Source organism: Mustelus asterias, chromosome 15 (assembly GCF_964213995.1).
Source record: "Mustelus asterias chromosome 15, sMusAst1.hap1.1, whole genome shotgun sequence".
Lineage (NCBI taxonomy): Eukaryota > Metazoa > Chordata > Chondrichthyes > Carcharhiniformes > Triakidae > Mustelus > Mustelus asterias.
The window spans coordinates 103,700,607-103,718,417 of record NC_135815.1 but is presented as its reverse complement, the minus strand read 5'-3'; the positions used below and the strand labels follow the sequence as shown (position 1 = coordinate 103,718,417).

At 43.5% G+C, this 17,811-nt stretch overlaps 1 protein-coding gene across 1 annotated transcript in view; it reads right to left on the bottom strand.

The window, feature by feature from the left end:
- Positions 1 to 17,811, bottom strand: part of LOC144504716 (utrophin-like) — a 631,247-nt gene that overhangs the window by 73,024 nt on the left and 540,412 nt on the right. The window contains 1 exon segment of the mRNA XM_078230463.1: positions 13,978 to 14,135. Coding sequence (XP_078086589.1) covers positions 13,978 to 14,135 — 158 coding nt within the window.

The following is a 17,811-nucleotide window of genomic DNA, read 5'->3' as shown; positions in this document are numbered from 1 at the left end:
ATTTCAGGCAGCGTGGCAACGGACACCCCTTCCCCCACTGATCTGAGGCAGAAGGCAGCAGACCCCCTTTCCCCCAACCCCCTATTGATCTCAACCAGAGAGCCGTCGGCACTTACCTCCTCACTAACTGGAGCACCCGAATCGGACTTTTGTAGAGCATGTCTGTTTCACACTGATTCTGGATGGACGAACGCAATGATAAAGGGGGAAGTGCCAGTAAGGTTGGGCGTGCAGCCCATTAAGTCAATTTAAATGCATGCAAATGCATTTAAATGCCCGTCGTGTCCGTTTCGGGCGCAGTCCCGATCGCGGCCATTTTCGGGCCTTGGTAAAGGGGAAACCAGCGTGGAGGCAGGCACCGATCACGATACTTGCCTCACGCCCGACTTTACCAAGTTTGCGGGCGCAACTTGATGGCAAAACAAGAGTGCGATTGTACAATCTAGAGCACCACTGTGTGGTTGAGTAGGATATGGCAGAGAATATAATTTGTCTGTGTTTAATTATAGGTTGGACGAAAGAAAATAAAAGCTTCTATTTGTGTTTATGAATTTAATAAAGTACTTGTGTGTATGTTTGCTTCGAAGCTCAATATTTCTTCCCCCAGTTAAGATTTTGCAATAGTGAGGTTGATGTAATGTTTAAAATCAAATGGGGATTGAAATGAATTTTAGTGTAAACCAGAATGAGAAAGTTCTTGAAATTCCTTAATCTTGAGAGTGATAATTGGCCAAGGCATCTTCAAGAAAGATAGGAATTTGACATAGAGTTGAGCTCTGCCATTTTGGAAAGAAAATTTATGAGCTGCAACAATCTCAAAATTAATTCAGCAAAGATTCTCAGATTCTCAGGGAGAATTGGGAGATCACTGTGCCCTTTTAGAAACCATAGAAACCCTACAGTGCAGAAGGAGGCCATTCGGCCCATCGAGTCTGCACCGACCACAATCCCACCCAGGCCCTACCCCCACATATTTACCCGCTAATCCCTCTAACCTATGCATCTCGGGGCAATTTTAACCTGGCCAATCAACCTAACCTGCACATCTTTGGACTGTGGGAGGAAACCGGAGCACCCAGAGGAAACCCACGCAAACACGAGGAGAATGTGCAAACTACACACAGACAGTGACCCAAGCCGGGAATTGAACTCGGGATCCTGGAACAAAGAACAAAGAACAAAGAACAGTACAGCACAGGAAACAGGCCCTACGGCCCTCCAAGCCTGTGCCGCTCCTTGGTCCAACTAGACCAATCGTTTGTATCCCTCCATTCCCAGGCTGCTCATGTGACTATCCAGGTAAGTCTTAAACGATGTCAGCGTGCCTGCCTCCACCACCCTACTTGGCAGTGCATTCCAGGCCCCCACCACCCTCTGTGTAAAAAAACGTCCCTCTGATGTCTGAGTTATACTTCACCCCTCCCAGCTTGAGCCCGTGACCCTTCGTGATCGTCACCTCCGACCTGGGAAAAAGCTTCCCACCGTTCACCCTATCTATACCCTTCATAATCTTGTATACCTCTATTAGATCTCCCCTCATTCTCCGTCTTTCCAAGGAGAACAACCCCAGTCTGCCCAATCTCTCCTCATAGCTAAGACCCTCCATACCAGGCAACATCCTGGTAAACCTTCTCTGCACTCTCTCTAACGCCTCCACGTCCTTCTGGTAGTGCGGCGACCAGAACTGGACGCAGTACTCCAAATGTGGCCTAACCAGCGTTCTATACAGCTGCATCATCAGACTCCAGCTTTTATACTCTATACCCCGTCCTATAAAGGCAAGCATACCATATGCCTTCTTCACCACCTTCTCCACCTGTGTTGCCACCTTCAAGGATTTGTGGACTTGCACACCTAGGTCCCTCTGTGTTTCTATACTCCTGATGACTCTGCCATTTATTGTATAACTCCTCCCTACATTATTTCTTCCAAAATGCATCACTTCGCATTTATCCGGATTAAACTCCATCTGCCACCTCTCCGCCCAATTTTCCAGCCTATCTATATCCTGCTGTATTGCCCGACAATGCTCTTCGCTATCCGCAAGTCCAGCCATCTTCGTGTCATCCGCAAACTTGCTGATTACACCAGTTACACCTTCTTCCAAATCATTTATATATATCACAAATAGCAGAGGTCCCAGTACAGAGCCCTGCGGAACACCACTGGTCACAGACCTCCAGCCGGAAAAAGACCCTTCGACCACTACCCTCTGTCTCCTATGGCCAAGCCAATTCTCCACCCATCTAGCCACTTCTCCTTGTATCCCATGAGCCTTAACCTTCTTAACCAACCTGCCATGTGGGACTTTGTCAAATGCCTTACTGAAATCCATATAGACGACATCCACGGCCCTTCCTTCATCAACCGTTTTTGTCACTTCCTCAAAAAACTCCACCAAATTTGTAAGGCACGACCTCCCTCTTACAAAACCATGCTGTCTGTCACTAATGAGATTGTTTCGTTCTAAATGCACATACATCCTGTCTCTAAGAATCCTCTCCAACAACTTCCCTACCACGGACGTCAAGCTCACCGGCCTATAATTTCCTGGGTTATCCCTGCTACCCTTCTTAAACAACGGGACCACATTCGCTATCCTCCAATCCTCAGGGACCTCACCCGTGTCCAAAGAAGTGACAAAGATTTCCGTCAGAGGCCCAGCAATTTCACCTCTCGTCTCCCTGAGCAGTCGAGGATAGATGCCATCAGGCCCTGGGGCTTTGTCAGTTTTAATGTTCCCTAAAAAACCTAACACTTCCTCTCTTGTAATGGAGATTTTCTCTAACGGGTCAACACCTCCCTCCGAGACACTCCCGGTTAACACGGGTGGTGGGGGCCTGGAATGCGCTGCCAAGTAGGGTGGTGGAGGCAGGCACGCTGACATCGTTTAAGACTTACCTGGATAGTCACATGAGCTGTGAAGCAGTAGTGCTAACCACTGTGCTACCGTGCCGCCCAAAATTCTGAGAAGGAAATTAGTCCGGGGTTTTGAATGCTTGCCAAGAAAGAGAGTGATGGCATAATGATGTCCATTTGAGAGCTTTACCCCACCTCCTTTTGAAACAAGCAGAGAATTAACCCATTCTGTCCCAGATAGGATGGATCTTTGTGTTTTAAGATTTGCAGTAGCTTTAAGACATTTTGAATATGGGAAGGTTGAAAACAGCATCAAATAAAAGGCGGGCTCAAAGGGAAAGCCTGCTCCTACCACGAAACTGACAGGTTATTATAATTAGAGATGAGGGAAATAATCCAGTGGAACAGATGAACATTGAAGGAAAGGAACAGGGTATGTGATGCACAGATGAGATATAGGGAAGTGAAAAGGGTAATAAAAGGGACGTTATGGAAGAGCTGATAGTGAACAGAGTAGGACAGAATTAAAGGTGGGATTCATTTGATGGATAATGAGAACGGCAATGGTGATAAAAAAAGAGATATTTAGAGGGATTGAAAACTCTATAGCCAAATTTGCAGATGACACAAAAATAGGTGGGACAGTAAGTTGCAATGAGGAAATAAGAATGGTGACACAGTGGTTATCACTGCTGTCTCACAGCGCCAGGGCTCCGGGTTCAATTCCCGCCTTGGGTCACTGTCTGTGTGGAGTTTGCACTTTCTCTCCGTGTCTGCGTGGGTTTCCTCCGGGTGCTTGGGTTTCCTCCCACAGTCCAAAGATATGTGGGTTAGGTTGATTGGCCATGCTAAATTGACCCTAATGTCAGGAGGATTAGTAGGGTAAATGAGGGTTACGGGAATAAGGCCTGGGTGGGCTTGTGGTCGGTACAGACTCAATGGGCCAAATGGCCTCCTTCTGTACTGTGGGGATTCTATGAAGATCCTTACAAATGGATATAGATAGGGTAGGACAGTGGGTCAAAATGTGGCAAATGGAGTTTAACATGGATAAGTGTGAGGTCATACATTTTGGTCAGAAAAAAGGGAAAACGACTTATTTAAATGGGGAGAGACTTCGGGGAGCTCCAGTGCAGAGGGATCTGGGTGTCCTCGTTCATGAGTCACAAAAAACTAGCATGCAGGTACAGCAGATAATAAAGAAAGTGAATGGAATATTGGCTTTTGTAGCTAAAGGAATAGAATATAGAAACATAGAAATACTACAGCACAAAACAGGCCCTTCGGCCCCACAAGTTGTGCCGAACATATCCCTACCTTTTAGGCCTACCTATAACCCTCCATCCTATTAAGTCCCATGTACTCATCCAGGAGTCTCTTAAAAGACCCCATTGAGTTTGCCTCCACCACCACTGACGGCAGCCGATTCCACTCGCCCACCACCCTCTGTGTGAAAATCTTCCCCCTAACATTTCCCCTGTACCTACCCCCCAGCACCCTAAACCTGTGTCCTCTCATAGCAGACATTTCCACCCTGGGAGAAAGCCTCTGAGAGTCCACCCGATCCATGCCTCTCAACATCTTATATACCTCTATTAGGTCTCCTCTCATCCTACGCCTCTCCAAGGAGAAAAGACCGAGCTCCCTCAGCCTATCCTCATAAGGCATGCCACTCAATCCAGGCAACATCCTTGTAAATCTCCTCTGCACCCTTTCAATCTTTTCCACATCCTTCCTGTAATGAAGCGACCAGAACTGAGCACAGTACTCCAAGTGGGGTCTGACAAGGGTCTTGTATAGCTGCATCATTATCCCCGGACTCCTAAACTCAATCCCTCGATTGATAAAGGCCAGCACACCATACGCCTTCTTAACCACCTCCTCCACCTGCGGGGCCGAAGGTCCTTCTGATCCTCTACAGTACTAAGAGTCTTTCCCTTGAGATTGTACTCCTTCATCCCATTTGACCTGCCAAAATGGACCACTACGCATTTATCTGGGTTGAAGTCCATCTGCCACTTCTCCGCCCAGTCTTGCATCCTATCAATGTCCCTCTGTAACTTCTGACATCCCTCCAGACTATCCACAACCCCACCAACCTTTGTGTCGTCGGCAAACTGACCAACCCATCCCTCCAATATAAAGGTAAGGAAGTACTGTTGCAACTAAACAAGGCATTGGAAAGGCCGCCCCTGGAGTATTGGGCACAGTTGTGGTCCCTTTATTTGAGTAAAGATGTAGTGGCATTGGAGGCCGTTCAGAGGAGGTTCACTAGATTGATTCCAGAGATGAGGGGTTTGTCGTGTGAAGAGAGATTGAACAGTTTAGGCCTACACTCTCTGGAAATTAGAAGAATGAGGGGAGGTCAAATTCAGGTATTCAAGATGATAAAAGGTATGGATAAAGTAGACGTGGAGCGGATACTTCCGCTGGTAGGGCATTCTAGGACAAGAAGTCATAGTCTTAGGATAAACAAATTTAAAACAGAGTTGAGGAGAAACTACTTCTCCCAAAGGGTTGTGAATCTGTGGAATTCACTACCCCAAAGTGTGGTGGATGCTGGGACAGTGAATAAATTTAAGAAGGAGTTACACAGATTTTTAATTGGTAATGGGTTGAAAGGTTATGGGGAGAAGACAGGAAAATGTGGATGAGGAGCATATCAGCCATGATCGAATGGTGGAGCGGACTCAATGGGTTGAATGGCCTAATTCTGCTCCTATATCTTATGAACTTATGGATTCTAAAAAAGTAAAACACAGTTTAGGTGGTAGCTATGGATGAAGGAACAAAGTTTTTTAAAGAAAGAAATGAGATGGACACTAATGGACATTTGAAAGTCCGCAACACTGCTTCCTGAATTTGGGATAATTCTGACATAAGAAAATGCATGCAAGCAAGCTACCTTAAGAAATGATGGTATTTAAGACCAAGAACAAGCGATCAAAATAAGTTACTGCCTGGAATCAAATAGAAGGGTTTGATTTGTCTTTTAAAAAGTTTATGAAGCAAACTGAATAGAATTAAGTAATTGAGATAGGGATCAGAATTTAAACAGCAAAAAGGAATTGGGATATTGAGAGCAATTCAATTAATTGGAATATTTTGACTTGGCACTGAAAGATGTTCTAGTGGAAGGAAAGTATAAACAGGTTGTTCCTGCAGAATTAAAATGGGAAGTCAGCCAAATGGATTTCACAGGGCCTTTGCCATGGGTCCAAGGAAAGATCAGTTTATCCGATGGGTTAAAGTATTTCCATGCAAAGATGCTACAGCCAAAATTGTGGCTCTGATATTGGCAAATTAAGTAATACTTAGGTGCAGAATGCCTATTCAATTAGATTCCGATCAGGGAACCCACTTCACAGGGAGGGTTTTAAGAGAAGTCTGTTGAACATTAGAAATAAAGCAAAGATTTCATATACCATGTCATCCCCAGAGCTCAGTGGTGGTGGAACAAATGATCTGAACATTAAAGAACAATTTAGCTAAAGCTATTTTAGAAGATGGAAACAACTGGGTGCGGGCTTTGCCTACAATATTGTTGCGACAAAGGGCTACTCCTTCCCGAGGAACAGGACTAACTTCTTTTGAATTGATGACAGGAAGAGCAATGTGCCTCCCAGGGGGAGCAGAACTTGAAATAAGCCAAGGAGCAGTATTTCAATGAATGAGGGATTTAATAGGCCATCTGCATTCTCTCAAAAAGCAGGTAATCACTCAACAGCAGCACAGAGATTGGACAAAAAATATCAGGAAAGAATACTCCTAAATTACCTACACCAGGAGACAAGGTAATGGTGAAACTTATAACAGAATAACAAGGGTTAAGAACTCATTGGGAAGGGCCTTTTGATGTGGTGGTCTCAGGACAAACTTGATAAATGAGAATTACGGTCTGTGATGGCGGCATTGGACCCAGTTAAAACAATATCCCAATGAGTAATCCTGAAATTTTATATTTACGGCAATGAAAATTCAATTAATTTGGATTTGCAGACAAACTACTAGATTAGGCCAGGTTATGATGCAAGAATAACAGTGGGGTATTAGAAGGGGGGAAGTAGAAATAATTCAATTGAAAAAGTGCTACCTTTAAGGTCGGAAGGCATTTTTGGTTTATATTTACAGAATACCACCTGCTAAAGCGAAGATTTTTGAACCTCTACAGCTACAATCAAGATTGATTGGACTACACCCGACACACAAGTCAAGTCAAGAACGCGTAACAGAGTGTATAAATTTTAAATAAGTTTTACTTCCTTGACATTGACCAACGGTTGGGATTTATTTTATCTTAAAAAAGCTGTAAAAACTGTGATGATGAATACATGATAAAAACTGTAATGATGAATACATGCGTTTATATCTTTTTGGTATTGAATATACAGACTTTGACTCAGGCAGGACCAACAACTGAGGTCCTTCAGCGTTCTCCTCGGGAGGAACGTGTGAATACTTACTTATATATGCCAAATACATATGCGAGAATGACCAAACAGTCAAAGTGTAGGGTATGTTCACACATACCCATCCATGCAGCGGGGGAATAACTTTACAGCCATTACTTCTGACATGGTCAGAATTGGTAATGGTGGATCAAACAGCCTAGAATTCCAAGTTTCATGGACACCCAATACTAGAGAGGTGAGGAAAGAATTTCATAACAGTGAGTCTTGTGCAGGGAGGATAAACTATATTAACACCTATACACCTATCTATAACCGAGGAAAACCAGCTCCTAAGTTTAGTCTTAACACAACCAAACCAAAAGGAATATATTGTGCTATAAACATGGAAGGCCAAGGGAAAAACTTAGGCATGAGTAAATGTGACTATATGATAGATTAAACCACCCAGCTATGCCGGAGTCTACCCAGTAAGGACCAATTTCTTAATGCTTCAGAGGAGGCAACACTATTGGATTTGCAGGGATAAGGGCATATCCTTGGCTCCCTGTTGGATGGAAGGGGTCGTGTTACCTTGGACATGTAATCCCATACATATATCACACTCCTAAACACCCTCCCTTGCCAAGACCCCGACGGGATATTGCAGAGACGGAATGGTTCTCTGGCATATTGTTTCCCCAATGATTTTGGAACAAGTTGCCAATGATACAGCCTTTGTCCTTACTAAGATCAATGATGAGATGGTAGCCATGCGCACTGTGGTACTTCAACACAGATTAGCATTGGATTATGTCTTGGCAGCAAGGGGTGGGACATGTGCAGTAATTGGATCAGAGTGTTGCATGTACATACCAGATAATTCAGAAAATATAAATAATCTGGTTGAACACATCAAGAAATAGGTGGAGAAACTCAAAGACCCCGAACAATTTACCCTAGGTGGTTGGCTGGGCTCCTTGGGAACATCAATCCTACAAGGGATTGTATTATTTGTCATTGTAATCTTGGCATTGGTGGTAATCATAAACTTGATTAAATGTGGCTGTGCATGACTTGCTAACTTCACAGAAGGTACAGCATCAGTAATGGCAGTCAGGGCAAAAAAGGATACCAGAGGCCAAGTTATTCCTTGGGATCTAAGAACATTTATTGGGATACATCTATTTGGTGGGCTAATCTTGGGCTAGCCAAGGGCCAGAAGGGGGGACTGTAGCAGGAGTAAAGAAACTACTAAAACAAAGTAGATTAGTTTAAATAGGGATCACAGTGTGCTTTATATATACAAAAGGCATCACAATGTGCCTCACTTATATATTATGCAAAAGTATTGTCTGTATAAGCACATATATAATCATTTCTGAACAAGTCCCATACAAGTGCAACAATATTTGAACAGAGATGTGGATTGGTTGAATGTGAAAGAATATGGAAATAAGATAAATGTGGAATGGTTATACTAAAAGTTATCAGTGGCTTCAATTCTTGAAAAAGGGGTTTTCAAAAATCTGGATAGACACATGAACAGACGGTAAATAGAGGGGTACAGGTGGTAGGTCTAGATAGGACAACGTGATTGGCGCAGGCTTGGAGGGCCGAAGGCCCTGTTCCTCTGCTGTACTGTTCTTTGTTCTTTTTACAAATAGGAAGCATCTGTAGCTTACTTGCAATCTCTATCAGATCTGGAGGCATTTTTAACACCTATTAAAATGAGAGATGTCAGTAATGAGGAATGGGACACTTTCAATTTAAGGTTACCAGTGTTAGCATCAAACAGTTAACGGCGAGGTATTCCACAGGTAGACACAGCAAAATTTCCTCCACTCTGCTTCAATAAGGTGCTTTGATCTCAACTTTACAAAGTGGCATTACCCTATGAACTATCTTTATCTAGCATCTGGTAGAGGCGGCTGAGGGACTTCACTGGTGCATTCTGGGAGAAGTCGGACCAGCAACATCTACTGAGAAGTGGAAAGCAGAAGATCTGGTGTCAAGGAGCGGTAGTCAAGGAGTCTCACCTGATGAAGGGGCAGCGCTCCAAAAGCTCATGCTACCAAATAAACCTGTTGGACTTTAACCTGGTGTTGTGAGACTTCTTATTGTGAGATGTGGGACTACATCTGCAGGAAGTGCAACCAACTGCAGCTCCTTACAGACTGCATGGACAGGTTGGAGCAGCAGCTGGATGCACTTAGGAGCATGAAGGTGGCGGAAAGCGTCATAGATAGGAGCTTTAGAGATGTGGTCACACCCAAGGTGCAGGCAGATAGATGGGTGACCGCCAGAAGGGGCAGGCAGTCAATGCAGTAATCCTCTGTGGTCATCCCCCTCTCTAACAAGTATACCGTTTTGGATACTGTTGGGGGAGATGGCCTATCAGGGAATAAAAGCAGCAGCAGCCAAAGCAGTGGCACCTCAGCTGGCTCTGTTGTTAAGCAGGAAGGGACAAAGAGCACTTGAGCAATAGTTATAGGGGACTCTATAGTTAGGGGTGCAGATAGGCGCTTCTATGGACATGAAAGAGGCTCTAGGATGGTATGTTGCCTCCCTGGTGCCAGGGTCCAGGATGTCTCTGAACGGGCAAAAAGCATTCTGAAGGGAGAGGGTGAACAGCCAGAGGTCGGGGTACATATTGGTACTCATGACATAGTTAGGAAGAGTGATGAGGTCCTGCAGCAGCAGTTTAGGGAGTTAGGTAGAAAGTTAAAAAGCAGGACCTCGAGGGTTGTAATCTCAGGATTACTCCTTGTGCCACGTGCTAGTGAGGCTAGGAATAGGAAGGTAGTGCAGCTCAACACGTGGCTAAACATCTGGTGTAGGAGGGAGGGTTTCAAATATCTGGATCATTGGGATCTCTTCAGAGGCAGGTGGGACCTGTACAAGAAGGACGGGTTGCATCTAAACTGGAAGGGCATAAATATTCTGGCCGGGAGGTTTGTTAGTGTCTCACGGGAAGATTTAAACTAGCTTGGAAGGGGGGTGGGAACCAAAGCAAAGGTGAATTAACTGAAGCGGAACCAGAGTAGGGCCAGTAAGACTCAGAGAAAGAGCGGGCAGGGTGTGTTTGCTGATCAAACAGGGTCAGGTGCACTGAAATGCATTTATTTCAATGCAAGAAGTGTAACAGGTAAGGCAGATGAACTTAGAGCTTGGGTTAGTACTTGGAACTATGATGTTGTTGCTATTACAGAGACTTGGTTAAGGGAAGGACAGGATTGGCAGAACATTCCAGGATACAGATGTTTCAGGCGGGATAGAGGGGAATGTAAAAGAGGTGGGGGAGTTGCACTACTGGTTAAGGAGAATATCACAGCTGTGCTGCGGGAGGACACATCGGAGGGTTCATACAGCGAGGCAATATGAGTAGAGCTCAGAAATAGGAAGGGTGTAGTCACAATGTTGGAGGTTTACTATAGGCCACCCAACAGCCAGTGGGAGGTAGAGAAACAGATATGTAGGCAGATTTTGGCAAGGTGTAAAAGTAACAGGGTTGTTGTGGTGGGAGATTTTAACTTCCCCTAAATTGAATGAGACTCATTTAGTGCTAGGGGCGTGGATGGGGCAGAGTTTGTAAGGAGCATCCAGGAGGGCTTCTTGAAGCAGTATGTAGATAGTCCAACCAGGAAAGGGGCCGTACTGGACTTGGTATTGGGGAATGAGCCCGGCCAGGTGGTCGACGTTTCAGTAGGGGAGCATTTCAGGAATAGTGACCACAATTCAGTAAGCTTTAAGGTACTGATGGCTAAAGATAAGTGTAGTCCTCAAGTTAAGGTGCTAAACTGGGGGAAGGCTAATTACAACAATATTAGGCAGGAACTTAACAATGTAGATTGGGGGCAGATGTTTGAGGGCAAATCAACACCTAGCATGTGGGAGGCTTTCAAGTGTAAGTTGATAGGGATTCAGGACTGGCATATTCCTGTGAGGGTGAAGGATAGGTATGGCAAGTTTTGGGAACCTTGGACAGTGAGAGATTGTGAGCCTAGTCAAAGAGAAAAAGGAAGGATTTGTCAAAGCTAGGAGGCTGGGAACACACGAAGCAAGTGTGGAATACAAGGAAAGTAGAAAGAAACTTAAGCAAGGAGTAAGGAGGGTTAAAAGGGGTCATGAAAAGTCATTGGCCAGCAGAATTAAGGAAAATCCCAAGGCTTTTTATACATATATAAAGAGCAAGAGGGTAGCCAGGGAGAGGGTTGGCCCACTCAAGGACAGGGGAGGGAATCTATGCGTGGAGCCAGAGGAAATGGGCAAGGTATTAAATGAGTACTTTGCATCAGTATTCACCAAAGAGAAGGACTTGGTGGATGATGGATCTGGGAAAGGGTGTGTAGATAGTTTGAGTCATGTTGAGATCAAAAAAGAGGAGGTATTGGGGTTCTTGAAAAACAAGTCTCCAGGGCCTGATGGGATATATCCCAGAATACTGAGAGAGGCAAGGGAGGAAATTGCTAGGACCTTGAGAGAAATCTTTGTATCCGCATTGGCTACAGGGGAGGTCCTAGAGGATTGGAGAATAGCCAATGTTGTTCCTTTGTTTAAGAAGGGTAGCAAGAATAATCCAGATAATTACAGGCCGGTGAGCCTTACGTCAGTGGTAGGGAAATTATTGGAGAGGATTCTTCGAGACAGGATTTATTCCCACTTGGAAGTAAGTGGACATATTAGCAAGAGGCAACATGGTTTTGTGAAGGGGAGGTCGTGACTCACTAACTTGATTGAGTTTTTCGAGGAAGTGACGAAGATGATTGATAAGGGTAGGGCAGTGGATGTTGCCTACATGGACTTCAGTAAGGCCTTTGACAAGGTCCCTCGTAAGAACATAAGAAAAAAGAACATAAGAAATAGGAGCAGGAGTAGGCCATCTAGCCCCTCGGGCCTGCCCCGCCATTCAACAAGATCATGGCTGATCTGAGGCGAATCAGTTGTACTTACCCGCCTGTTCCCCATATCCCTTAATTCCCTTATCAATCAGAAATCTATCTACCCGTGATTTAAACATATTCAACGAGGTAGCCTCCACCACTTCAATGGGCAGAGAATTCCAGAGATTCACTACCCTCTGAGAGAAGAAGTTCCCCCTCAACTCTGTTCTGAACCGGCCCCCACTTATTTTGACGCTGTGCCCTCTAGTTCTGGTTTCCCTTCTAAGTGGAAAGAATCTCTCTACCTCTACCCTATCCAGCCCCTTCATTATCTTATATGTCTCTATAAGATCACCCCTTAGTCTTCTAAACTCCAACGAGTACAGACCCAATCTGTTCAATCTCTCCTCATAAGCTACACCCCTCATCTCCGGTATCAACCTGGTGAACCTTCTCTGCACTCCCTCCAAGGCCAATATATCCTTTCGCAAATAAGGGGACCAAAACTGCACACAGTACTCCAGTTGCGGCCTCACCAGTGCCTTGTATAGTTGCAGCAAGACCTCCCTGCTTTTATATTCTATCCCCCTCGCGATAAAGGCCAACATGGCAAACTGGTGCAGAAGGTGAAGTTGCATGGGATCAGAGGTGAGTTGGCAAGGTGGATATAGAATTGGCTCGGTCATAGAAGACAGAGGGTAGCAGTGGAAGGATGCATTTCTGACAGGAGGGCTGTGACAAGTGGCGTTCCTCAGGGATCAGTGCTGGGACCGTTGCTGTTTGTAATATATATATATATAAATGATTTGGAGGAAAATGTAACTGGTTTGATTAGTAGGTTTGCAGACGACACAAAGGTCGGTGGACTTGCGGATAGCGATGAGGACCATCACAGGATACAGCAGAATATAGATCAGTTGGAGACTTGGGCGGAGAGATGGCAAATGGAGTTTAATCCGGACAAATGTGAGGTAATGCATTTTGGAAGGTCTAATACAGATAGGAAATATACAGTAAATGGCAGAACCCTTCAGAGCATTGATAGGCAGAGGGATCGGGGTATACAGGTACACAGGTCACTGAAAGTGGCAACGCAGGTGGAGAAGGGAGTCAAGAAAGCATACGGCATGCTTGCCTTCATCGGTTGGGGCATTGAGCTTAAAAATTGGCAAGTTATGTTGACGCTTTATAGAACCTTAGTTAGGCCGCACTTGGAATATCGTGTTCAATTCTGGTTGCCACATTACCAGAAGGATGTGGAGGCTTTGGAGAGGGTACAGAAAAGATTTACCGGGATGTTGCCTGGTATGGAGGGTATTAGCTATGAGGAGAGGTTGGAGAAACTTGGTTTGTCCTTACTGGAACGACGGAGGTTGAGGGGAGACATGATAGAAGTCTATAAGATTATGAGGACAGAGTGGATAGTCAGAAGCTTTTTGCCAGGATGGAAGAGTCAATTACTAGGGGGCATAAGTTTAAGGTGCGAGGGGCAAGGTTTAAAGGAGACATAAGAGGCAAGTTTTTTTACCCAGAGGGTGGTGGGTGCCTGGAACTGGCTGTAGGGGGAAGTAGTGGAAGCGGATATGATAGTGACTTTTAAGGGGCGTCTTGACAAATACATGCAAAAGATGGAATGGAGGGATATGGTCCCTGAAAGGGTAGGGGGTTTTAGTTCAGTCGGGCAGCACGGTCGGTGCAGGCTTGGAGGGCCGAAGGGCCTGTTCCTGTGCTGTAATTTTCTTTGATCTTTTTGTTCTTTAGATCAGTAGATTAACATCAATTATTGTTGGATTGAAGATGGTCTTTTGGTGTACTTGTCTTAAGGAACTGGAGTAGAGCACACTTACATGTTGGAAGCAACTGCGGACACTTGGTTCGATGTTGCTGCCTCCAAATGAAGCTATTTCCCCCAGCTGCCGAGGGATCTGGACTGCATCGTGAAGCAACAGGCTCAGGCTTCGTTGGTCACACAGATCAATGGGTTCAGCTACTTGTTTGAAAAGATCTGCAAAAATTATCAATAAGAAAAATACTGATATTGCTAATCTTGAGAGGCAGTTGAGAATTCAAAACGCTTAATGTATTTACCTTGATTACCTTGCTTTGTAGATGTTAAACATTCCTCTCTCAGTAAAGAAACTTTTAAGGATACTTGGTAGAAACTCTTTATTTTTTGATCTCCAATTCTACATTTGTGATCAACTTTGAAAACATGTGTATTTGCTTAGAAACCATTTAGCGCTCTATATTGTCTATATATTGTACGCTTCTCTGAGGAAGTCCTTTCAACAATTTCATTCTTGATTGTAAAACTTAAACTGTACTAATCTTTCTTTTTTCTCTTCACCATTGTACTTTAGCTTATATGTACACCCTTTCCAATGCAAAGGATTCTTTTCACCGTGTTGCCATATGTGTGAAATGCTGCTGTGACAAAGAGCTTGCCATGAATGAAACCTTAGGTCATTAATTCAGCTTGTTATTGTGAGACAATTGTTTTCAATTCACCTTCAAAATCTGTCTATGCCCATGAGGTAACATGAGGATAACAAATATCGGCAGTAGCTTATTATTGTGCTCTGAAGTTGGATGGTGACTGGTTTCCAATGATCCCTTACATGGTTAACTCTAGAACTCAGGCCATCACAAGCAGAATACCAAAGGAAACATATTCACAAGTTGTGTCAACAGGACCAAATTAGTAAACATTGATCAAATTGTGAAATACATTAATCCATAACAAACACCACAAAAACTGGTACACAAGCAAATATAGTGGAACTTCCAACCAGTTAGGTTAGTTAATATAAAAAGTAAATAGATATTAAACATTTCAGAAGTAACTTAAGAAGCACGTCTTTAACTATATTTTTAAAGCCCATTGGTAAGGTTCTAAGGTTAGACGAGGACAGAGAGCATGTTCTGAATTATGGGTTTCTTCTCTCTTCTATAACAGTTACTCACAAACTAAATAAGGAAGTTATTTATCCTCGCTTGATGTATAACTTGGCACCTTATTTGCAATCAATGTACAGAGTCTACTGGGATCATAACACCAATGACATAGGTAGAACTAAAAAAGATTCTGCATAGGCAGTATGAGGAGCTAGGCACCAAATTAAAAAGCAGTACTTCACAGTTTATAATCTCTGGATTATTAACTGAGCTACAAGCAAATTGATATAGGGTACATAAAATTAGAGCGATGAATGCATGGCTCAAAGTCTGGTGTGGGAGAAGTGGGTTCCAGTTTGTGGTACTGGTCAAAGTGGGGTCTGTACCATTGGGATGGTCTACACCTGAACCATGCTAGGACCAGTGAGCTGCATAACTAAGTCGATAGGATTTAAAACTAAACAGTGAAGGCAAGGGATAACATTTGTGAAGGTGTAATAAATCAAAGGGTAAAGAAAAGAGATAAAGGTACTAATGTGGGAAATGATAAACAGACCATGACAGGAAAGGTAAATCAGCAGATAAGGCTAGAGGTTACAAAATTAATAAAAGGACAAAACTAAAGGCCCTTTATCCGAATGCATAAAGCATTCAAAACAAGAGTGCAAATAGAAATAATAAGTACAATTTGATAGCCATTACAGAAGCATGGCTACAGGATGGGATAGATTGACACCTGAATATTGAAGGATACTTGACATTTAGGAAGGACCGGAGGCTTCAGGAAAAGGTGTAGGGGCTGCTCTGTTATGTGATGATGGTAGGAACACAATAGGGAGGGGTGACCTAAATTCAGAAAACCAGGATAGTCACTTATGGGAGTGGTGGACAGGCCCCCCTAACAGTAATCATACAGTATGATGGGCTGTAAAGAAGGAAATGATGGGAGTTTGTCAGAAATGTACGGTGATTATTAAGGGTGATTTTAATCTGCGTACAGATTGGGAAAATCATCTGGGCAAATGCAGCCTAGATGAGGAATTCATTGAATTTTTTCTGGATAGTTCCTTGGAACAGTATGTTTTGGAGCCCAACAGAGAACAGGCTATATTAGACCTGGTATTGTACAAAAAGATAGGGTCAATTAATGACCTCATAGTGAAGGCACCCCAAGGTAGCAGTTATCATAATATGATTAAATTTTACATTCAATTTGAGGGAGAGAAGACCGGATCTAAGACTAGTATTTCAAACGTGAATAAGGGCAATTCTGAGGGCATGAAAGCACAGCTAGCGAAACTGAACAAGCAAATTAGGTTAGGGGATAGATCAATAGTAAGAGCTTCCTTAGTTATTTAAAATAGAGTTAACAAAATGAATGTTGGTCCCATAAAAAATTTGCCCGAGGAATAATGTAAAAGATGGAGGTGGCAGTTGAATTGAACTGCCACTTTGCATTGCTCTTCATTATGGAGAATACAACAAACATCCCAGAAATAACCATAAATCAGGAAATGGAAGCGAGAGGTGAACTCAGGAAAATTAGAATTGCCAGGGAAGCACAAAGGAAGTTAATGTAGCTGCGGGCTGACTAGTTCCTAGGTCTTGTTAGGCTTCGTCCTAGGGTCTTAAAAGAAGTGGCTTGTGACAAAATTACTGATTAATGATGCATAGTACTGTGTCTAGAGTATTACTGATCCTGTGCATAACATAGTAGTGTGTTTTCATGACCACAGAAGTAAAGGGGGAGGGATGTTATATATTTAAGTAGCTGCATGATTGCTTTAAGAGCAGGTCACATGGTTTGATGGTGATGTAATTGGGGTGTTTCAGCAGCTCCTGCTTTTAGTTTCAGTTTGTTCTCTGTGCAGTACAGAGAACATCTCTTTCAATAACCAAAGGTTTATTTGCTAAATTTGCTGATGACACAAAGATAGTGAGTGGACAAAAATCTGGCAAATGGAGTATAATGTGGGAAAATGTGAAATTGTCTATTTTGCCAGGAAGAATAAAAAAGCAGCACATTGTCTAAACCAGTGGTTCCCAAAGGGTGCGGTGCGCCACACTGGTGCGGCGAGAGAGGATGGCAAGTGTGGCGGGAAGATTCAAGAACAATCAAAGAAACATTTAAACATGGATAGATATTTTTCCAAAGTGACAGCAAGAGCATCAAGTGATGCTGAGGACGATCCGAGTCCATGTTGTGATCCAGAATCGCCGTTCGAACAGAGTGCTGAAGAAGTCGTTTAATTCTACACCAGTAGCAGGCCCAAGCAAACCTCCAAAAAATAAAGTTTGTCGACAATATATGGATAGCTATCTGAGTTTCAGTTTCACATGGACTGGAGATGAAAACGTACCTCGGCCTATGTGTTTGATCTGTGGTGAGAAGCTTTCCAATTCCAATATGGTCCCAAGCAAGATGAAAAGACATCTGTTGTCAAAACATGGAAATCTGGCAAACAAGGATGTTCAATATTTTGAAAGGCTTTTGGAACAGCAGAAATGCCAACGATCATATTTCGAAAAACGAATGACAGTCTCAGATAAGATGCAGATTGTATCTTACCAAGTGGCTGAATTGATTGCTCAACAGACAAAAACCATACAGTAGCTGAAAAATTGATTCAGCCTGCCTGCAGCTTGATTGTGAAAACTTTGTTTGGTGATGATGCTGAGCGAGAAGTTATGGAAATTCCTTTGTCTGATAATACAATTCGCAGAAGAATAGTTGATATGTCAGCTAATATTGAGAAGCGTGTTTCCGAAAGTATGAAGAATTCTAA